The sequence below is a fragment of the Typopeltis vanoorti genome, chromosome 20 (genome assembly GCF_054136105.1).
Source record: "Typopeltis vanoorti isolate ZY-2024b chromosome 20, IOZ_Tvanoo_1.0, whole genome shotgun sequence".
NCBI lineage: Eukaryota > Metazoa > Arthropoda > Arachnida > Uropygi > Thelyphonidae > Typopeltis > Typopeltis vanoorti.
In genome coordinates, this window is record NC_143568.1 from 21,973,048 (window position 1) to 21,997,359 (window position 24,312).

General features: G+C 33.4%; 1 protein-coding gene across 1 annotated transcript in view; it reads left to right on the forward strand.

The window, feature by feature from the left end:
* The first annotated feature begins 10,121 nt into the window (after window positions 1–10,121).
* Window positions 10,122–24,312, forward strand: part of eIF3e (eukaryotic translation initiation factor 3 subunit e) — a 119,629-nt gene continuing 105,438 nt past the window's right edge. Inside the window, exons 1-3 of the mRNA XM_090410758.1 lie at window positions 10,122–10,276; window positions 17,492–17,587; window positions 21,026–21,143. Of these exons, the coding sequence (XP_090266884.1) occupies window positions 17,498–17,587; window positions 21,026–21,143 (208 nt within the window). The 5' untranslated portion in view covers window positions 10,122–10,276; window positions 17,492–17,497. The remainder of the gene's footprint in view (window positions 10,277–17,491; window positions 17,588–21,025; window positions 21,144–24,312) is intronic.

Sequence of the window (24,312 nt, forward strand, 5' to 3'; positions counted from 1 at the left end):
CTTGGAAAGACGCGAAGCAGGGACCTAGAAACGGTGGGCGAACTATAACAAATAAATTGCTGCCAAAACGAATATGTGTTATGTGGGAGGGTAGCTGTCTATTTGCAGCAGTCTGTTGTGAGTTCAAGGCTAATAAGATAAAATATACTTTTGGTTGCTGCAATAGGCCAGAGCAGGAGTGTCAAACTCAATTGGATCGCGGGCCATTTGCTATAAAACTGTATCTCAAGTGGGCCCCAAATATTTTCGACAAAAAAACCCTGCAGTAATTAGAATCGTAGGAAAGTGAAAAAATAAGTATAAATAAATTGGAAATAAAAATTAATAATAAAAATTTTATTTATTCTAAGTCATTACAAGACATAAAGAATATTTATATTATATTAATATTTACAATAGATAGCATTTAATCCAAATTAAACTGAAATTAAATTTTATTTGAATAAATCAAATATTTATATTAATACATTCTAAAAATAAAAATAAAAACTCATTAATAACCATCAATGTGCGAAAAAAATTTCTTCTATATTTTTTTTTGTGGGGGGAGCCTATATTTTGGGGAATATTTTAAATGTTAGGGAAAATATTTTGGGAAAAAAATGTAATATTTTCGGGTTAAAAAATATATATATATATTTGCATAATATAATTATAGTAATTTAATTTCGGTATTTTATTTTTTTTTTTCCCTACACTTGATAACGTTTAATAATAACCAACCTGCCAAAATTTGGAATCAAAGATTGTGAGCATACGACCTTCATTATGGCTGAAAGGTTGACTTCGGTTAATCTTGATCTGTCAGCTGTTTTGTTACCTTTCATACATGTGAATAATTGTTCACATAAATAGGTGCTTCAAAAATAACATAGAATATTTGCTGCAAACTGTTTTTATTTCCGGATACTTTTGAACTAAATAACTGTATATTTTTGATACACCAACTTCTTGGTATTTCGCTTTTAGAATGGAATCATTTTGGAAATCACTAAGTTCCATTTGAATACGGGTAGGAGCTTTTTCGAAATTAAAGGAAAGAAGATCTGCAAAAAGCAAAAACACTTCTTGCTCCTTAAAATGTTTAAATCGCCTATCAAATTCTTCTTTTATCTTTTCTAGTTTGAGACAATATTGAGAAAAGATAAAACTAATTCTTATTGTTCAACTATTCACACATAGGAAAGTAATTTAGAATATTGTCCTTTAAATCATTTTGAAACAAAACTAACTTACATCTTAAACTTGCCAGTGCATCATACATGTGTGTTATTAACTGATCTTTCCCTTGACGTTTGACATTTCGATCATTCTAAAAATGCTAGGTCTTTTATCCATGTCTGATTATTAAGAAATGCATCATCATGATTTTTCATTTCTAGGAACAATTTGATCTCCTCTAAAAGTAAAAAAAAAGGTTTAGCTGTTTAGAACCTTATGACAAGATAACCAACGAATTTCTGTGTAATAAGGTAGCCCTTCAAATTTATTCTCCAAGTCTTTTAGAAATTGTGCAAACTGGCAGTGATTGAGGCCACTGGATCAGATGAAGTTCACGTTATTTGTCACAGGCTTGAGTTTGCAGCTTATTTCCAACACTTTGGGGCACAGGACCTGCTGATGAATAATGCCGTGGAAAGATTGCAGTTTTGGAATATCTGGATACATTTCCTTTAATTTTGCTGCAAGTCTTGACTCAAATCTTTATTTTTGCCTGTCATTGCTGGAGCACCATCGGTTGTCACAGCTACGAGCCTGTTCAAAGAAAGTTGATATTTTTCAAAAATGTCCCACACGGCGTCAAAAATGTCTTCCCCTGTAGTGGTTCCATCGATGGGAATCATTGAATCATTTCCAAGAACTCTTCAGTAATATTCATATTGTCGTCGCAAGCCCGAAGAAACAAAGCAACTTGAGCACGTCGTGAATATCGAAACTTTCGTTAAGTGCAATTGAAAAGTACTGAACGTTTGCGGATATTTCTTGCAACTGGTCACGCAGATTATCTGCCATTTCGGTTATTCTTTCGATCACAGTATTTCTGGACAACGAAATATCGCAAAATACTTGCACATTTTTTGGGACATACGTTTTCGGCTGCTTTTATCATACACTCCTTAACCAAGGAATCATCACTAAAAGGTTTGGAATGTTTCGCCAATAAATAGCTGATTTCATAACTGGCTCTCACTGCTGATTCATTATCTTTCATAATTTTGGAAAATACTTGTTGACTTTGAATTGAATTCTTCATACTTTTTAATATTTCTTCTCCAAGTTTACCCTCAAAGCGTGAATATTGTTCTTAGTGAATTTTATCGTAGTGCCTTTTTATATTATATTCTTTGCCGCACTAATTGTTTCGTTACAAATAATGCACACAATTTTGTTAAGTGAAGAAGTATTTCAATTCCCATTTTTCTTGAAATTTTCTTCCCTCATCAGCTTTTCTATCTCTTGATGGCTTGCAAAGCGACATTGCCTCGGTGAATAAATAATTTATTATTATCAACACCCGACCTCCATGGAGTCAGAGACTCATCGTGGGAGGTACTCACTATTGCATAGAATGTTTATCTAACCTCGTCTTAAACTGATTCAATGTGTCCACGTTCACAACACACACACTCAGGCTATCATTATTATTATTATTATTATTATTTTAACGGCGAGAGCCTGTGTAGCTCAGTGGATGTGGCGTTTGCCAACCACGGCGCTTGGCCGCACGAAGGAAGACTTGGTTCCGAGTCTAGTCGGCGACTAGAGGAAATTTTTCTAAGCCTTTTTTCGACCGGTTCTCGAGTTAGTCGATCTCTGGCACGGGCAAGCAGGTTTTTCCTCCCGGAAACTCGGGTTTTTCGTCCTGTGAACTCAAGAAAATCGACCGTAGAACCCACATTATTTCAGACATTAAATATGTTGTGTTAGGGTTAGGGACCACGAGATGGCGGCACATTTGAGCCGTCTCTCTTCACTGAGTACCGCTTAATTAGTGATAGCCTTGGGCCATCTATCTCTGATTGGTACCAGTGGAGATTGAACTGCCCACTCAGTCTCCAAAAGTTAGATAGGGCTAAATGGCCTCGCCTACTCCCCGTATACGGGAATAAAAAGACGTTAGCTGATTTTTTTAGCTGATTTTTTTATTTTAACGGTGTCTCCATGGAGTCAAAAGACTCATCGCGGGAGACCCGACATTGACACACTAACCATTATTTACACAATACCTGTCATACCTCTCCTTAAATTCATTCACAGTTGAAGCATTCACAACCAGTTCTGGCAAAGCATTCCACCCATTCACAACCCTCCAAGTAAAAAATCTAGTCCTAACTCCACTATGCATTCCACTCACCAACCACCCTCCATGTATATTATTATATTATATTATATTATATTATATTATATTATATTATATTATATTATATTATATTATATTATATTAAAAATTTTTTTATAAAAATGTTTGAATAAAAACGCCCAAAACTGTAGACCAGTTCACGATACTATTGCAAATAAAAATTTAAAAAATAAAAGGAATTCTCTCACTGCTAGGTTGAATCGTGTTCGGCGCACTGATTTCGAAGATCACTGATTGACTGTAGCAGGCAATTATAAATTCGTAGCTGGATTCGCATGAGTACTGCTGCGCGTCATGAACAGCTGGTAGCCAATAGAATTCGACTTTTTCAGCACGCTACCAGCAGCACTATAAATTAACAATGAAAGCATAAATATAGTTTACGATTGATTAGGATCGGATCTAACATTGAAATTGCGATATAAATTTTTATTAGTGCAATTATATTATAGCAGGTCGCTGCATCAATATTATAACTATAAGTGTCGTATGAAAACGAATAAATCGATACCATATTTAATCAAATATAACTCGCACTTTTTTCCCCAAAATTAAAACTAAGAAATCATGGTGCGAGATATATGCAAGGATTTTTTGAAACTAAAGTTTTCAGAAAAAAAACTGAAAATGGGGATGACTTACCAAGAATCTCCTCTTCGTTATAGCTAATTCCGGCCTGGAGAACGGTTTCTTTGTGTGCATTGTCAAAGTCGTCTATCCAAATAGCATCATCTTCTTTCCTATTATTCCAAGAAAAATTACAATTAATTTACAAGATTTTAGATACGTAATGAACACCCTTCACGAATGTCTGAGAAGTAAAATAGACAGAAATGGTAGGCCAATAAAGATAAAACAGCTATGAAGATGTGGATATGATTGGTGCGGAATTAACAAAAGATCCTGTTACCAAATCACAAAGTCAAGCTGACATTTTTGAGCTGAAACGCTAATGAAAAAGGATATATCATTCGCGTGAGGTTAATTCAGTGACAGATTGATGCGGGAACAGATATGAAGGTCAAAAGTCCTTGCGATATTGTAAAATCTTGGATTAGGTATGATATCAGCTCGCGTTTTGCAAGAATGTGCAAGAGCAACTGGCAATGCCTCTGTTTGAGCTCTTCAATTTATGTCTCAGTTGGTTCTAAGACTGCAGTAGCAAACTATGGACAAATCAGTATTTCAGAAATGGAGGTAAAAGTAGTGGAAAATTGACCAAAAAGATAATTCAAGAATGGCTCGACAACAATATGATACTCTATGAAGGGCAACATGGCATTGTAAAGGAGCCTGTATAGCTCAGTGGATGTAGCGTTTGCACACCACAACGCTTGACCGCACGAGAGAAGATTTGCTTTGAAATCTAATCGGCGACTAGAGGAAATTTTTCTAAGTTTTTTTTCCAACGGTTCCCAAGTTATTCGATCTCTGGCACAGGCAAGCGGGTTTTTTCTCCTGGAAACTCGTACTTTTCGTCCCGTAAATTCAAGAAAATCGACCGTAGAACCCACATTATTTCTAACATTAAATATATTGTGTTAGAGTTAGGGACCACGAGATGGCGGCACTTTTTGAGCCGTCTCTTTTCACTGCGTGCTGCTTAATCAGTGATAGCCTTGGGCCAGCTATCTCTGAATGGGTACTACCCACTCAGTTTCCAAAAGTTAGATAGGGCTAAAACGGCCTCTCCTACTCCCTATACGGGAATAAAATGGCATTAGCTGTTTTTTTTTTTTTTTTTTTTTTTTTTACTAACTAGTAAAATAATTTCTTTCCATGAGCAAAGGACTGCAACAAATTATAGACCATTCAACATTTCAGGAGTGGTGTTAAAAGTGTTAAAAAATTTTGTCAAAAAGAGAATTCAAGAATTGATGGATAAGAATATGGTGCTCAACGTGGCTTATTTTTTATTTTATTTATTTATTTATTTATTTTTATTTATTTATTTTTTTGAATGGGACATTTATAAATCACCCATTTCCCATGTGAATAGCGTATGATCAATGTCATCAACCGGAGACAGAATAGTTGTCTTTAAGTGAAACACCATCTGCCACTATAATAAAATCGCTAAATAAATAAAATAATAAAATCTAATACTCTTTGACCTCTAGTTACTTCTGCTGATACCGCTTGAAGAAGTAGTAATATCGCAACAACTCAATAAATACAGTTTAATTTTTGTTTTATCTTCTCTGAATAAATCATTGTATATATCGATATTTAGTATCGAACAATGCGACTTCATGGTTATACAAATTACTGGTATCCATGATATTGATATACGATTATAGGTTTTGAATAATAATTTATGATTGACCAATATTAAAGTATATTTATAGTTTTTGTTAAAACGGACATTTTCATTAAAACGACGCGACGGCCGGAAAATATGAAAAAAAAAAAAAACGGTACTGTCCCGTTCAAAACGGTACGTATGGTCAGCCTAGACATCGGTCGTATGCGATGCGTAGTTTGTATTCTCAAATTGTACTCGCCTACGCCTCCCCCCCCCCCAAGAATAAATTCTGAATACGCTACTACTCCAGCCCATGATCCCATTTCCCATATCCTTGTGATCAATCTATGAACACTTATCACTCCATCCTCCTATTGTCTTAATTAACTCTGCTGGGATTCCCTCTGCACCCTGGGCTTACTGTTATTAAGTTGTTCAACTGCTCTTTCAACATCGTGCTTAAGTGTAAAAGGTTTCAAGTCGAAATTTCACTGATCTTCTCTGATGTACAGTTCTTCGCAGTATTGTTTTCTCTCTGATTGGGGACAATAATCAACTCTCGGAATAGTTAACAGGTAAATCCAATACACTAATAAAAGACCAATACGGTGTACTTCAATGGTTCAATACTAAAATAACTCCTTATGTAAAATGTAGTATAATACCTCTTGATCACTATCGTATTTTGTGCGTTGAAGAGTCTGATATGACCATACGTACCATTTTATTATATATGTTTTATTATATATCCACCCAGTTATAATAATAAATAACTTGAGTATGCATTATTGTTTCTATTTATTTATTGTTAATATTCTATTTATTTTCTACTATTTTGTAGTCATCATCATCATCATCATCATCATCATGCATATCAAGGATTTAGGCCTAGCATGGCCTGTTCCGGCCTTAGAAGTCATCGTTTAAGAGGACGTTCCGGTTTTCTTTTTCCTAATGGCTTGGACTTTAAGGCTTGTTTTGGTAATCTTTCTGTTTTCATTCTTTGAATGTGTTCCATCCATTTATGTTTATATTTTTTAATTTTTTTCTATTACTGGTTCTTAGTTTATTTCTTTCATATGATGAGTCTTTTGACTCCATGGAGACACTGTTAAAATAATAATAATAATAATAATAATAATAATAATAATTTTTTCATTTCTTTTGTGATCAAATAGGGTATACTTTGCAGTTTTTCTCATAAACTTCATTTCTGCTGTTGGTAATCTTGTTTGTCTTTTTGTTTTAGTGTCCAGATTTCGCTTCCATACATTAAGACTGGTAGGGCTAATGTATTGTATACTTTTATCTGGTTTGATTTTGAACTAGGTTTGGTTTGAATATAGAGTTAATTACACCTGTTATTTTTAAATATTTTGCAATTTTTACGTTTATATCTTTTTCATTTTCATATGTGATCATACATCCTAGGTAGTTAAATGAATTCACCTGTTCTAAGATCTTGTTATCTATTACTATTTCAGTTCTTGATGGATCTTCTTCTTTAAAAGCCATAGTTTTTGATTTTTCTGTCGATACTATCATACCATAATCTTTGGATATTTCATTTAGATGTAAAATAGCTTTCTGTAAGTTATCTTCAGAATTTGTAATTATTATTTGGTCGTCGGCAATGAGGAGAGTGTTTAAGTTTACTATAGGAGAAAGATTAATTCCTTGATGTAAATTTTTATTCCATTTTATTATTATTTCATTTGAGTAGATATTAAAAAGAGTTGCTGAGAGGGGACATCCCTGTCGGCCCCCTTGGTTTATCTCTCTCGTATATGATAGCTCGTGATTTAATCTTATTTGTATTTGATTATTTTCATATATACTTGTGATAGCTTTTAGGATATTATTTGGTATTTGTGTTTCTTTTAATATGTTAAATAATATGTTTCTTTTAACTTTGTCAAATGCTTTTTCAAAGTCAATAAATGCAATACGTGTTTCTAAATTGTATTCTCTTCTTTTGTCTATTATTAATTTTAGGCAAAAGGCCGGGTCTATACGTGATCGTCCTTTTCTAAATTCATTCTGTACTTCTAAAATAAAGTTTTCTGAATATTTCATTAGTTTGCTATTTAATATTCTGCTATGTATTTTGTAACAGGAATTTAGGATACTGATACCTCTATAGTTTTTAGGGTTATCTCTATTACCTTTTTTAAAGATAGGAATCACAATTGCTTTTTTACATTCTTTTGGGGGAATACCAGTTCAATCAATTTATTTAAAAACAATAAGAGTCTTTCTTTGAATCTTGTTCCTGCATATTTATATAGTTCTGAACCTAGTTTATCTTCTCTCGGTGATTTTCCGTTTCTTGTTTCTTTCAGGCTGATTTCTAATTCTTCTTTAGTTATTTCCTTTGCATTTTCGTTAATTGTTTGCCAGTTGTCTTTTTAAAAATATTTGTCTGTCCACAGTTCTGTGTAGTAATTTAGAAATTCTTCTAAATTCAATTGAATTTTTAATTTTATGTTTTCTTTGGTATCTGCATTTAAGTGTTTCAAAATCTTATATACATTGGGTCTTATTTTATATAAATCATGTTCTAAATTAGAAACAAATTTGTTCCATGATTCTCTATGTCTTTTTCTGACTTCTCTTTTAGCTATGGCTCTTATTCTTTTATATTCTATTTCATCTTCTAATCTTTTACTGCTTAACCATTTGTGATAGGCTTCTTTTTTATTGTTGATTATTTCTTTGATTGTATCATCCCAGATCTTCAATTTTTTCCTTTTATTGAATTTTTTGGTCTTTCCTAAGCTTTCATTTGCTGCTGCATTTAGTATCGTTTTTAAATTAAGCCATTCTATTTCTTCATTTTGTTTTATTTTATCTAGATATTGGTTAATTCTTTGTTCATATAGCCATTTTACATTTGTGTCATTCAATAGTCTACTTTTATAAACAAATGTTTCAATTTTTCTTTCTGTTCTTGTTACTTGTAGCCATTTAGGTGGTAATCTTATTTTTATTTTAACAAGGAAGTAGTCACTGCTTATTTCATATCCTATGTAAACTCTAACATCTAGTGAAAATTTTGATGTCTTTTCATTTAATATGAAGTAATCTAATATTGATTTCCATCCTCTTGCTGCCCAAGTATATTTATGTGTCTTTATGTTTATAGAAGGAATTCATTATTTTTAGGTTATTATAAACTACAAAGTCAATCAATTTTTTACCATTCCTGTTTAGAGTATGTTTTCCATGTATTAGTATTACTTTTCGGGTCTCCAATTCTTGCATTTAAGTCTCCTGCTAAAATTGCGTAATCATTTTTATTTATTTTATTATATATGTTTTGTAGCTGATTATGAAAATCAATATTATCTCGTTCTCTTCCTTCTTCTGGGGCATATAAACCAATTATTGTTAAATAGCCTCTATCTATTTTTATTCTAGCTTCTATTATTCTTTCATTCCATAATTTATAATGTTTTGAAAGGGAATTATGAATCCAAATCATGACTCCTGCTTGTGCTCTTTGGTCTCTGTCGTTTCCACTGTATATCATATTAAAATTTTCGGTTCTCATAATTCCTTTTAATTTCTTTTTTGTTTCAGTGATTATTGCTATTTTAAAATTTCTTTCATTTAATAATTGGTCTAATTCTATTTCTGTATATGCTATTCCTCTTACATTCTAGTTTTCTATGTGTATTATATTTTGTCGTTTCCATTTTTGTTTTACCATATGGGAAACGACCATTCCATGGTCGTTTCCCATAGATTCAATCAGATTATCTTTTTCTGTCAGCTTACAAGTAGGATTATGTTCTCTACGTCAGGGGACTATCCTGACAATGGAATAGTTCAGTGGTAGGGCTGCTACCTTAAGGCTTCTGAACTAGCCTTCTTCCGAATTTAAACCCATAGGAGGAATAGGGTATATTGAATGGGAAAGAGTAGATTATAAAAGAATTATAGTAAGGTTTATAGGGAGGGCATAGTTGTAAGGCCTGAAATGAAAAGACCCCATGGCCCTCGAGTACTCTAATAGCATAAGGGTCATAAAATAAGAAGAGTTGGCTGATAAGGCCTTATAGGGAAGATTAAAGTAAGTGGATCTTCCTCAAAGTAGAAGAAGGAGAGGACAGATCCTGCTAGGGGTTCATGGGAGTGCCGCTTCCCTTATAATCAAGACGATTTCCCCTTATAGCCCTTGTTGGTTCACGAGTCCTTATTCAATGTATTTGGACCACCCTACCATATATATATGCACACACACACACACACACACACACACACACGCACGCACACACACACACACACACACACACACATGGTGCCCCCCCCTATCCGCCACCCAGGGGACGCGCTCTCTAGGGGTTACAGGGTCCCCCGAGAGATTATTTTATTTTATTTTTTATTATTATTTTATAGTTTTCTATTTATTTATTATTGTTTATTATTAATATATGTATTTTTTTTTTTTTTTTGTATTCCAGTAATTGATTTAATAAGCGTATACTTTTAAAACTAGATGGCGGGCTTGCCAGCACGTCATGATCATGATTTTGGCGAGAATGGTGATTTGATATTTGTGAGTGTTGTATTTATAAATATTTTAAACAGTAAATAAATTTAAGGAAGAATTTCCCACGAAAAGTTACCCCTGCTGACTATTACAAGAAGCGAATAAGTTATATCAGGTAAGAGCAGAAAAAAATTCGATTCGTCTTTAGTAGTTTATAGTAGGCTTGTTTAATAAACGTGCTTCCGTGTGTCGAATATCATGCTTCCATATTGTGCACTATATATTATTATTATATATGATGTACCAGATTTGCTTGGTGCATCTGACAATGGAAGAAACTCAAATGAATAAAACTAAAGGATAACAAAACAGAAAAAGCTTTATCTTGAACGCTCGACTGGTTTCGTCTTATTATTATTATTAAAACAATTATTCGGGTGCATAACATAAGAGAAATTTGTGGAGAACAGCAGCTATAAATTAAATTGCAAACGGAATGTTGACATTTGAAAGCGCTCTGGATCCTACAATATTGTTGAGAATGTTCACGTGGGTATGGAACCCTCTTACTCCGGAGTTTGATGGCAGAAGGGTAACAGTCAGAGAAATGAGATTGAGGTGGACATCTTATTGCGAGAAGAATTTCAATTGCTTCAACAGTTCTTCTTTTAATCTCATATAGTATCAAAAAATCACTGGGTCAGTGTTGTAGAATCGTGAGGGTTAGACAAAATTAAAAAATGTTATTAGATGAGTAATGGCTCTAGTTCTGACATAGGTGATGGCTCTCACACATTCCTCCATATGTGGAATGGATTTTTCTGTCTGACCAAACACAATAAACCCCCTGGATATTTTAAACTATCATGTTTTGTATTTGCTATATTTGGAAGGAATGGAGTTAGGTTAAATGAGTGAAAGAAGTGTGAATGTTTTATATATATATATATATATAATCCACTTGTTCACCTACTGAAATAATAATAATGTATATCAGCTCTGTTTCACCAGTTAGACAAATTTCTAATATATATATATATATATATATATATATATATTTGTCTAACTGGTGAAACAGAGCTGATATACATTATTATTATTTCAGTAGGTGAACCACAAATATATATATATATATATATATATATTAGAAATTTGTCTAACTGGTGAAACAGAGCTGATATACATTATTATTATTTCAGTAGGTGAACAAGTGGATTAAACAGGAACTTATAGTCTGCTTATGATAAAAGGTTATTAGAAGTAACTTTACTTCTGTGGCGTCTCTTCTTCGCTGATGGAGCGAGTGAGCATGTTTCCTTAATGTAAATATGATGCCAAGCTTTTGGGATGAATAATGATGGTATCTCATTGGTATATCTGGGTTTTCTGTAAACAGGATTGTCAATTTTTCTGACACAAGTGTAAGTTTGACATCCATGTATGGGAGAGAACCATTAACTTCCACTTCTCCAGTAAATTGTATTATGTAGTATTGTATTGTTTTGTATTGCTGTTGAGATGGTTCAAGAAGTTTTGGTGGGAATCCACACCATGGCTCCAAATTATGTAGGTATGATCTGTCACACAAAAACACACACACATCTTTTCCATAATCTTGGTTTCAGTGGTTTCAATGAACTGATGTCTTCCACTCCAGGCTTTTAAATACAGTAAAATCTGCTTATGATTGTGGATAATATTATCAATTGGCTATTGTTATCAAAATCAGTTGGTTCCGAAACTCCTTTTAAAATGAATTCAAAATAAATCTATTATAATGAAAGTTCCAGTTATTGTTATCAAAATCTTCAAATGTTTAGCCTTTTAGATCTCAGAATTAAGAATTTTAAGGATTAATCAGGAGAAAATTTGACAAAGAACATTTGTCGAAATCTGACTTTTGTGTTAATTTGTTTTTAATCTTATTATATATCTTCCAGGCAAATGCAGGTGGGTATAAATACAGTTGAATTGTGATTTTTTGAGTTTATTTTCATGCTTTTGACTTTAACTGCTCGTTATAACATCCCTTAGCATTATGGCAGAAGCAAGTAAATAACATAAAGAATATCTTTTTATCTTTTCAAGAAAAGCAAAGAATTTGAGTGCTATGTTGATAAGTTGCCCAAAATGAGTCAGCATAGTGTGGCTGTACATTTAAAAATTTCACAACTGCTCTTGTCTAAGATCTTAAAAAACAATTTAAGCATTGAAACTTCAACTCTTACTAATGAAAACATAGATCAGAAGAGAGCCCAATCTGATAAGGATAATCAAGTTGAATCAGAATTAAAAATTTGGTTTAGTAATGTTCATAAAAAGAATTCTTCGATTATTGGGACTTTGATTTGTCAAAAAGCAGAACTTGCAACAACAGTGGGCAAAGAAAATTTCACCAACTGATGGATGGTTTAACAGGTGGAAAAAGTGAGAGAATATTGTGTACAAGTGTATTCATGGTGAAGAAAAAAGTGCTGATATTTTATCAGCACTGATGCGTGGATTAAGACCGAGTGGCCAAAAATTATTGCTGAATATTCTCCTGAGGATATTTACAATGCAGACGAAACAGGACTGTTTTTGTGCAATGCCTGAGCAATTTATTCATGAACTATTATATTCAAACACACAACAGACAATACTAGATAAGTTTTTAAAATAAATTTAATGTTACTTATTAAAAAGTTGTTTATAACAATAAATTAAATAATGTTCATAACAATAAATTGAAATAAATGATGTAAATTTTTATATCCTTTGCTTATTGTTATCGAAAAACGACTGTCCCAAAGTGATCACAATAAGCGGTGTCTACTGTATATATATTTGCCAATATAGGAGATAACGGTTGTCCATTGCCAAACTGAAGTTTAGTCTTTAAGTTTCTTCTATTATATAGTATAGCTGTTTGTATCTGATACATTAACTTGAAATAAATTGTAATAGATTATTATCTGTTAAGCTAAAGCAAACTAGAAATGTTAGAATTATAGTTGATTATGGGTTTGATCATCTGTATTGAAATATAAGAGAAATGCCATAAACCAAATAGTATATTTCTATAAACATGCACACTTCATGTTAAAACTAGTCATTTTTACACTTAATTAGATGTATGAATAATTTTAAACTTACTGCGTTATAGCAAATAACTAGCCCTCGTTGCATGTGATGGTTGATAGTTGTAACCTCAGTTTTCTACCTCATTGCTGAAGTAATGATGAAGCAATCACTACTTAGGTCTTTACTTCATCCATTCTTTCCCTTCCTTATAAAGAAGGATTATCCTGGCATTGTCAGTGACTCCAAAACCAAATGACCAAAGATTTAAAATGTTGCCCATACTAGCATAACAATTACTTCATTTGACCCATGTTGATTATTAACTACAAGAAGTCAGAAACTGTCTTTCTGAGGATACAGAAATCTTTCAATTCCAACTCTGTTTAAATGATCATGTGCTCTTAGATTAGCTCTGCTTATACATTTTTGAATATTAAATATGAAGTTTTTATTATTATTATTATTATTATTATTATTATTATGTGACACTTCCAGGGAGGCTAAAGACTCATCGAGGGAGAGTGTGCAACAACATTGAATGATTCGTAGTCCAACTACTGACCATGCTCAAACTTGCTTAACTTTTTGCATGAGCCATTAGCAGCAGAGGCTCTACCAATTGACCAACCTTTGCTGGCCTAAGATAACTTCAATTTTGATATGGTGTGGAATTGGAACAGTCTGTTCTTTCTGTCAATTTTGCTCAGGATTCTCATATTTGTGGCCACAGTCTTTGAACAACTGCCTTATTTCTAACTCTGAGATATATATGTTAAAAATTAACAGTTAGCACCTCTTCTTTATCTGATTAATCTCTTTTCTGTATAAATTTATTGAACTCCCCCACTTTCTCTATTTATTTCCATATTTAATTTTTTTTCTTTCTTCACTAAATATTGTATCTGAATAACTAAAATTAGTTACCTGTTGTATAGTTTTGGTTGTAAGAATATACTCATATATTCTTACAAAAACTCATAAGCAAGTTGATGTTTTCTGTTTTCCTGCCTTATTTTCAAAGTTTTGGACTTCACTGATTTTCATACTGAATTTGTCAATGCAATCATGTAATCTGGCTGAGGACTTGTAGATTTATTTAACAGGACATCATCTGCAATAAATAAAAAAATCAGCTTAATTCCCCCCTGTTTTGATATCAGATGTAATATAATAAATTACCTTCAAATATTTTCATGCCTCCACAGTCACAAGAATCGTGGGAGGTTAAACTCTGTACAGATTACACTTTGTTATACCCTGCCTTGAGCATAATTAACATTGTGCACTCACCATTCACTCCAGCACTATATTCCACTCATTTACAACTCTTCATGCAAAAAATTCTGAATCATCTTTGGAAATGTATCCCCTTAACTGCAGTGTTTCGCAACGTTTTTTGGATCATGCCCCACCTCAACGTCTCAAAGATTTTGATGCCTGCCCCTTTAGCATAATAATCAGCTAAGTTCTGAAAAAGTATAACATAAATGTGTACATGTACATTTTCAAATTTCTCCCCTGTGGGGCATACACCTCATGTTGAGAAACACTGCCTTAACAGATATCCCCAAATTACCGGCAAAATTCCACTAGTACAATAACATCTCATCCCAATTCTTCTGGCCAAAGTTCATAGTTTTACACTTGGTGACACTGAATTGACATCTCCACTCATCTGACCCATGTGCCAACTTATCCTCCTCTGCCATTATCCTTACCAATCTAGCATTATCTGGAAACAGCTGAATATTTCATCTCTAACTTTAAATTAGGTGGATTGGTCATGTTAGTAGTGATATGATCAATGAATAGAAGATGAGAATGTTAATTTGACAGTGTTGGAGATCTGATATTTTTTGCAAAGAAAATTTTCGTTATGGAACTAATGCAAATTAATTAAATAATACTATCATCAGGGCTTTAAAAATTTTGTGCTTGCTCACCAATCAGGCAAACATCTTATTTGTCAGATGTTAGCCTGGGTATACTCTACACCGGTTACCTGTTATATCAGTTGTATGCTTATTCCTGGATGCTGCCAACACATAAGCCTTTGTTAATGTTATGGTTAATTTTTATCCTGTATAACTACCAGTGTTAAAGCAAATGTGTTAACTATTTATGTATTAGTGTGTGTATCTGTCTGTAAAGAAATGAAATTCATGCATTTTATAAGTAATACAAGACCATTTATTATTACTGATGAATAATACCATTTTTCTATGCATTTTCATTTTTAACACTTATATTTTGAATCACTTTTATGGGGAGGGGAAGCAACTGGTTTATTCTCTACTATTATAAACACTGAAAACTACATTAGTGTATTTCTGAATTATTATCTGATTGGCTCTGAAACATTGTGAGATGGACACACCAGTGATGTGACATGATGGCAACTTAGACAACAATTGAAACACATTTCATTTACATTCAATGTAATGAAACATTTGGGGGAAAATAATACTCCTTTCTCAACTTTCCAAGTTTTAATATCCTCTATTAACAGTCAATTTCTGCATATTTAATTGCAAGTGAGAAATAAACTAATTACTGTGTCAGTACATACAGAAATACAGTTTTTCCATTCAAGTTGTTTTCAAGAGGCTTACAAAATAAAATATCTCAAATATTGCATATTGGAATTTTCCATGCACAAAAAACGAGTAATTGTGCTAGCCCACCTATGTCTGTCGACTCATCCACTTGTATTGCAAACCACAGGCTACATTAAATAGCCTGAATGAGTTGGTCCTTAATATTACATATCTTTAATTCTCCTGCAAACTGTCATTTGACAAATCAATGGTTCTGGCCAGGTTTTCCCCTCTTTTTGACCAAACATACATGAAGCTGTTTCTTCTGCTGCTGGCTGGAAGAATGAGTGGTTCGCCTGTTGTGCAAGTCTTTCTTGAAGGCTTACTTTGTAAGATGCTTTAAATGCACTTTCATTTTCTTCTACACCAGAAACAGCTTATTTATGGTTTTTCTACTACTGAAGTTCTTCCAAAAGATGTTCAAAATAGTTAAGGGCTCATTTTTTGTAAATGCTTATGTTTTATTTCAAAGTGTCACTGTAAAAGAGACAGTTGCATAGAATTTTGTAACAGGACTTCAGGGCAAACAATGCACTGTGGATTTGGTTCTACTAAAAACTTCACTGTAGAAGATAAGATTTTCTGTTGTATACTTAAAAATCCAAATAATGATATTTATGTTTTTTTAATTTTTTTATCACTTAATTGTTTGACATTTAATCTTTAAGTTACTGCTGAATCCACCTCTTTACTCACATGAGATGATGTAGATGTAGAAGCAATCGGTTCTGACTCTGTGTTACGTCTTAATTATCCCTTTATCCATGTTTCAAGGCACTTTAGAAACACATTCATTTAACTTAACAGTAAACTGAAGACTAAAAATAACTTTAAGCATAGCAAGTGAAATAAATCGCAATGAATATATAGAGCAGTAAGAAAGCACATTAACTCACTTAGAATGGATGTTTTGAATGGGTGATCAGCTGTTCGGATAGGTTTGGCTCTCAGATAGGCAAGGAGAGGAAGGATTCACAAACGTGTATAGACATGGACTACATCGACACTCTTCATCACTCAGTTTACAGAAATTAATCAGTGTTACCAACTTAGCAACTTTGTTACTAGATCTAGTGACTTTTGAGCTCTCACATTACACCCCCCAAAAATTTTACCACATACCCCAAGAATTACACATACACCTCATTGAGAACTCCTGCTTTAGAGACTTTCAAGCCATTTCAGGCTTTCAGTAAGCACACCAAGTGACAAAAATCCTTTATTATGGGAAGAATTTCCAAACTTTTATGTTGTATTGGGATTTGGACCTTGCCATTTGTTGGTTGGAAGGCTTTCAGGCTATCTGCTTGGTAATTCTAGATGTGCTGAAACATATTTTAACTTGTTCATATAGATCAGAAATAACATTTTCAGGTAGTTGAGATGCTAGTTATCTCATACTTTGTGTTGAGTATTCCACATTATGGCATAGTTTGTTTCCAATGAAACAAACTATATAAAGGAAAAAGAATAATCTTTTGGTTTTTAGAATATCTCATAACTTTCTTTTTTTTTTTTTTTTTTGCAATGTATTTATTCACTGTAGAAGATAAGATTTTTTGTTGTATACTTAAAAATCCAAATGTTGATATTTGGATTTTTAAGGATTTAAAATCTTCCAAGATTTTAAATATATACATATATGTTTTTGTATATTTATTATTCAAATAAATACACTGATAATTTATTTTAATCACAACTGTGTATATCTTTTTTTTTTTTTTTTTCAGATAATAATGGCAGAGTGGGATCTTACAACACGAATGGGTCCATATTTGGACCGGCACATGGTTTTTCCATTGTTAGAATTTTTGTCCGTAAAAAAGGTAAATTTAACTGTTTCATTTTGTTCATTTATTTTCAAACATTGGGTTGGCAAATAAGTTTGTTCAGTTTTTCAGAGTGGAATGAAACACCTTTTATTTAATATATATAATACATACTAGTCAGTTATATATTGACCCTCTATCAATGACATCTTACCATCTGTCCACCAACTTCATTATGCTGCATTCATAAAACTCCTGAGGTTTACTGGCGAAAAACTGATCCAAGTGTCTTTTGATAGCCTCCTCATTAGTGAAGGTTTCCCTTTCAGAGAATTCTGCAACGATCGGAATAAGTAGTAATCGGAAGGTGCCAGGTCCAGTGGATGCGGCAAAACATCCCGGCTAAGATGTAACAATTTACTCCAGGTTGTTAACGATGTGTGTGGTCTGGCGTTGTCGTGGTGAAAGACAACTCCTTTCCAATTTGCCAATTCAGGATGTTTTGTGCTAATTGCATGGGCCAGTCGCGTTAACTGTGAGCAATAGACAGTTGAATCAATCGTTCTGCCTGAAAGTAACACCTTGTAGTGGACAACACCTTTATAATCCCACCACACAGAGAGCATGATCTTCTTTGGGTGCAATCCTGCTTTCGAGGTTGTTTGCGGCAGTTCGCTCTTGTACCACATTATCGTACACAACCCATTTTTCATCTCCTGTAATCATTCGCTTCACAAATAGGTCGTTTTCTTGGCGACGTCATAGCGAATCACAGATGGATATGCGAGCAGTCATATTGGCCTCAGTCAATTCATGCGGCACCCAAACATTGAGTTTTGAAACATATCCCAGCTTGTGCAAATGGTTTTCAACGCTTGTATGGGATATGTTCATACTGCAGCAATCTCCCGCACTGTTTGTGATGGATTTTTGTCGACGGTATCCTTCACAATACTCGAATCAACCTCGGTCGGGCAACCGTCAAAATCTCCAGAACGGAATTTGGCATACGCGTTCTGTTAAGGCACCGTCCCCATATACACTGCATATTTTTTTATGGGCCTCCACAACTCATTTGCCTTTTTTGAAATAAAAAAGCAAAATATGCCGGTAATGTACGTTATTTCCTTCCATTTCTAAAAATATGTTACACACACATGCAACTGAAGTAGGCCGAATAAAAATTCACTGAAAGGTTATGTGAAATGTCGACTTTCAACTGCGCAATAGCATTGCACGGTAGCGCAATAATAGTGACAGGCAAAGCGGCGTAAACTTGTACTAATACATATACCGAACGAACTTATTTGCCAACCCAATACTTGTTCTCTAATATCTTTACATTATTCTAACCCCTTTAGATACATTTTTTAATGTTTTTCTACTCTAGTGAATTAATATGTAGTTTCCAATTTGCTAATTTTATACTTTTGCCTTTTTTCTTTGTCTCTAATGCACAAATTGTAATGTTATGATTTTCAAGTTCTTCAATTAATTCTTCTTTTCCTGTTAGAGATTGTGCATTCCAGGTACCAGTCCTTAGCATTTCCCTTGTGTAGTTTTATTTTCCTTATACTGTTCTAGATCGGTTCAGATATAGCTTTCTGGTCTTTTAAACTTTGGTTCCTTGAGAAGTTGGGTTTAACGTTTCCTGGAAAGCTGCTAACCCAACCAAAAAACATTTTTTATGTTAGCCCGGTATAATGATGTAACCTTCATACCTAGGGTGGCCCTTCTACAAGTATACCCTTCTAGTATGCTCCACTTCCACACCAAAATGAGGTCCCATTTGGTATGCACATGAAAGAGATTATGCAAGCAAGTGGCAAATGTGTAATTTGATACCTCTGTCTTGGAGCTTCTTTGATGTAATGGAGCCATCTTCTTTCCTTCTATTCCCTTGGATCTTGCTAAAGTTTTATTTGTCTTTGTATATGATTGTTGAATACTTAGAAACATGCAGAGAGAAATGCTTAAACTATCTTAATGTAAATAAATTGTTTTAACGAACATTTTGTATTAAAGAGAGATAGATGATTGTCTTTAGAAGAGTGTATGTAGGAATTGTTTGTGAATTGGATATACTATGATTAATGAATTACTTTGTGTGTGAAAAGCGATAAGACTATATACATTAGTTTTAGTACCATGAGTAGGCTACTGATTAGATAAGCTGGAAACCCCACTTTAAAGACCAGGCATGGAATTTTTCCACTTTAATAAGCAGTAATGATGAAATTCTTCTGTCATCTAATATAAACAACCATACCATGGTGAGATTCAAGCACATTCTATTGGTTGGAGAGAAGATACATATCCACTTGGCTAATCAGGAAAGCAGGGATTGATGTGATGTCTTTTAATAGCTAATGATGTTGTTTCATCTGCCAGCAGGTTCTGTTTAGTCAGAATTCAAAAGTAGCTTTTTCTACAGGTTCTGAACATTTATCATAAAAAAACTATTATCAAATCCTGTAAAATCCCAAATCATAGTATATATCAAGTGCAGCTCCTTTGCACTTATTGTATTATTGTCATATCTTCAAGCAACAAAACCCCTTTCGCTAATGATGTTCATCCCTAACTCCTATCTAGTTTCCCAGTTGTGCAACTCCTGTCTAGTTGGGAAACTAGACAGAAATACTAAAGAATCGAGAACAAAAGCTGAAAATTTGAATGGTTTGTTTACAGTCAAATATTTGGGTTGTATTGATAAACAAAATATTTGACTGTAACTAAACCATTTACATTTCATGCTTTTGTTCTTGATTCTTTAGTATTTCTGTCTAGTTTCCCAGTTGTGCTTATTGCTTCTCTTTAAAGTAGTCTTTTGTGCCAGTTGACTGTTGATAAATGTTGTTGGTGTCTACCAGTTCTTTTCGTATTTTCCACTCTTTTAAGATTTACCATTCCACAGGTGGTTTATAGTTTTTGCTCTCTCCTGAAATAACATGTTAGACATCATTATCAACTATCTGGGAATATGATATCCCTTTCTATTAGCTCTGAAAAGAGCACAAGTTTGCTAACTGATACATAGCAAGTAGGTTTTCAAAAAAAGCATCACTTACCTTTTACTATATACAAAACTTATAACAGTGATACTTTCTAATTCTTTGCTGTTATAAAATGCAAAAGCTTCAAGATTTATTACTTAAAAAACTACTGAAAATAATGTGTTATTATTAAGATTATTATTAATGTTAAGAGGTTATTACCAGATTAATGCTAGGGAGGTTTTGCATATAATGGGTGAAGAAATGGAGAGAACATGAGGTCATTCCTGGAATGACCTCTTGTTCTCTCCAGGAATGAGGTCATTGCTATCAAAGAGGATATCTTTGATAATTATCAAATTCTCAAGTAATTAATCTTTTATTAAACCTCTATAAAAGAAGACAAAAAAATCTTCAGTTTCCAAAGTTTTTGACAGTAGCACTAAAATATCATTTTTAAGAGCATCTGAACAAGAATTATAGATTCTTTCATTTTCAGATTTATGATGAGACAGAACTGCTACATGGCAAGTTGGACCTACTGAGTAACACAAATATGGTTGATTTTTCAATGGATGTTTATAAAAGTCTGTATCCTGATCAAGATATCCCACAAGGTATGCTTTATTTTCATTTTATTTTTGCTGTATCCAGTGAATTAAGATGGTGGCAGATTATTCAGTACAAATTGCCTTCAATTAATTGCCACCTTTAGCAAGGATTTTTAGACTGTTTAAGACCCCCCCCCCCCCATTCTTTTCTCTCTGGATATCATTATCTCCCTTTCTATTAATTCACTGTGATGGCATGTACATAAGCAAAATTATTTAAACTTCATTGAATGCTTAGAAATAAAGATTAAATTACTAAATGATGTTTGCATCCTAGCAAACACCATTATGAAAAAATGGATATCGTGTGTTGGCCATTCAGTTTACATGTTCTATCCATATTTGTTTATTTCTTCTATTGATTTTGTTTTTGGTTGTTTTAAAATGTCTTTGTTGCAAAATGACAATACAATTGAGCATTAAGCAGTTACATGATAAAAGGCATTCTGCCTTTTATCATGTAATTACCATTCTCTGCTATTAATCCCTTAACGACAATTGTTCCTATTTTTTGTATAATAATGTGTATTTTGCAGACATTTGTTCTTTGTTCTTTTTTTGGTATAATAATGTGTATTTTGCAGTTCTTCTCATAAATCTCATTTCACTTGTTTTTATTCTTTGTTTATTGCCCCAAAACTTTCTGCTATAATGAACTTCTTTCATTCCTATAAGTTCTCCTATAAGCATTTGCAGTCTAGAAAAGGGGAAAAAAAATCAAAAAGAAAGGAATAATTAAAATGTTAGTTTCTTTAAGTTACATAAATTTTCTCAAATTTAAGAAATAATTGGGGGCACCACCCTTCATTAGATAAGAAAACTAAATGAACAGATTTTAAAACTGTGATCAAAGATAACCATTGTTTCATTTCATTCAGTTCAAGTATAATTATTCAGTATACATAATTTCCTGAATTTTAATTGTACATCATGTGGAAATGTGTTTATAAGTACAGTCATCTTTCACTATAAATTGTATTGCCCTTGAATAGTTTGCCATGGTGAATTTTCTTCAGAATAGCATTGTACCTATGGGACCTTGATTGGGATATTTTGGTTGTTTGTTATTAGTAATCAAGCTTGCTATAATGCTGCTGTTTGCTGTTGTGAGAGTTGACTGTATAATTTATTGATATTTTACAGAAAAAAAAGTTCTCTATTTTTATTATTGCACAGCACCTTCTTGCAGACATTGCATGAGTCCACTCTGCACTACATAATCTATCCCAGAATTGTATTTCTGTTGTTAAAATGCCCAATTTATGTGTTGTACTATAGGAAAACTTGAGTTTTTACAAGAAAAAATCCTACTGCTGCCTCTTTATGGAATTGGATATTTCACCTTCTTTTGCAAAACCTATGTAAAGATTCCTTGTGTTGATTTTTTCTTCCTACTACTGCTAGAGATACCATAACAACAGTGCTATTTTTTAGCTTGACACTTTCAACCTGAGGTTCCGAAATTTATTATAACAAACTGCATTTAAGTCAGTCATGATAAGAGGAGAAAGCTAGTCATATTTAGTACTTTAGTTATTACGTATTTATATAAAATTTACAAAAGTTTGATGGGCATGGAGCCTTTTATTGAACCAGAGTTTAAACCATTGTTGGTTATTGTCAGAGGAAGCTGTATAACAAATCTGATCCTGGTTCATATAGTTTAGATAAATATTCACCATTTTTGGTAGGTTCACTATTTTGGGAGGGCCATCCAAATCCTTGCACATCCATTTTATGATACATATTCATGGGAACAGCTGAGGCCACATTGTGATTTTGAGACTGGATTCTCTCCTTATGGGTAACATGTTCAAGAGTCTATTTTCTTGTGCTGCATGTTCACCTTTCATAACAATGAACATGAAACTAAGCCTAATTAAGTATGGTGTCTCTGCAGTTAAACTAAAAAATAAACCATCCTCAAAAAATAAATAAATAAAATAAAATAAAATTAAATTAAATTAAAAATTGCACAAAAGAAAAATCTTTCATATTCACTTTACCAGCATCCGTGGATAAATATATATATAAACAGTAACTTAACCTCCCAACTGGCCAATGTGGATGAAATATAGCACTGTAGGATTTTCATGGATCAAAACGTCATTGGCATTCTGCCTTTTATCATGTAATTACCCTTCTCCACCATTAATCCCTTAATGACAATTGTATTGCTTAATGGATTAACTCTCATGCAACAAATGCACCTTCTTATCCTTGTTCTTTCAACAGATAGCATGCATTGTATCTAAATTTTGCTGAACACACACACACACACACACACACACACACACACACACACACACACACACACATATATATATATATATACAGGGTGTTCGGGATAAATTTGACAGTTTCGTAAGGAAAAAGAAAATCTTCTTTGTATCTATTAAATTTAATGAATTGACAAAAAAACATTACAGGCAGAGTTAATTACAATACTATCAACAAGATTTACTCAAAATAACCACCATTAGCATCGATCACAGCTTCAATTCTGCTTCGGAACCTCGAACAAGCTGATGCTACAGTCTCCCTGGGAAGGGCCGCAAAAACTGTTTTAATTTTATCCATTAACTGGGCTTTTGTATTACTGGAAGTGCGATTGGTGTCTTTTTCAACTGCGCCCCATACAAAATAATCCATGGGGTTAAGGTCTGGGGAGTTTGGAGGCCAAACATTTGGACTGGTGAAGTCGTAGAAATTTTCAGACAACCATTTTTGACTTTTCCCAGAGGTGTGGCAAGGGGCCGAATCCTGCTGCCATACATACGGCCTACCCTTGTTATCCAGGGCTTGACTACAGTTAGCAACTCCACGAACAAAGCCCGAATTCCAATGCCAGGGTTCTTCAACACCTGTTCCTGCAGATTTGCGAGGAATTCTGCTGTACGAACGCAATCAGATCGTCTGCTAGGGATCTTTCTTCTTGCTACATCCTCGTAGTCACCATTGCAAGTCTCTAGTTCATGCCTGATTGTTTTTACTGTATTCAGGGAGCATTGGGCAGCAGTCGTAATATCCTTATTTTGATGGCGGGCACGAATCATCATGATACAAGTTATTCTCTTCCATGATTCAGGTGGGTTCCAGCTATCCATCCTTTCTGACATCTTGTATGTGAATGAAGAAGGGTCCAAACTTTTAAATGAAGAGAAGTGTGTGTTAA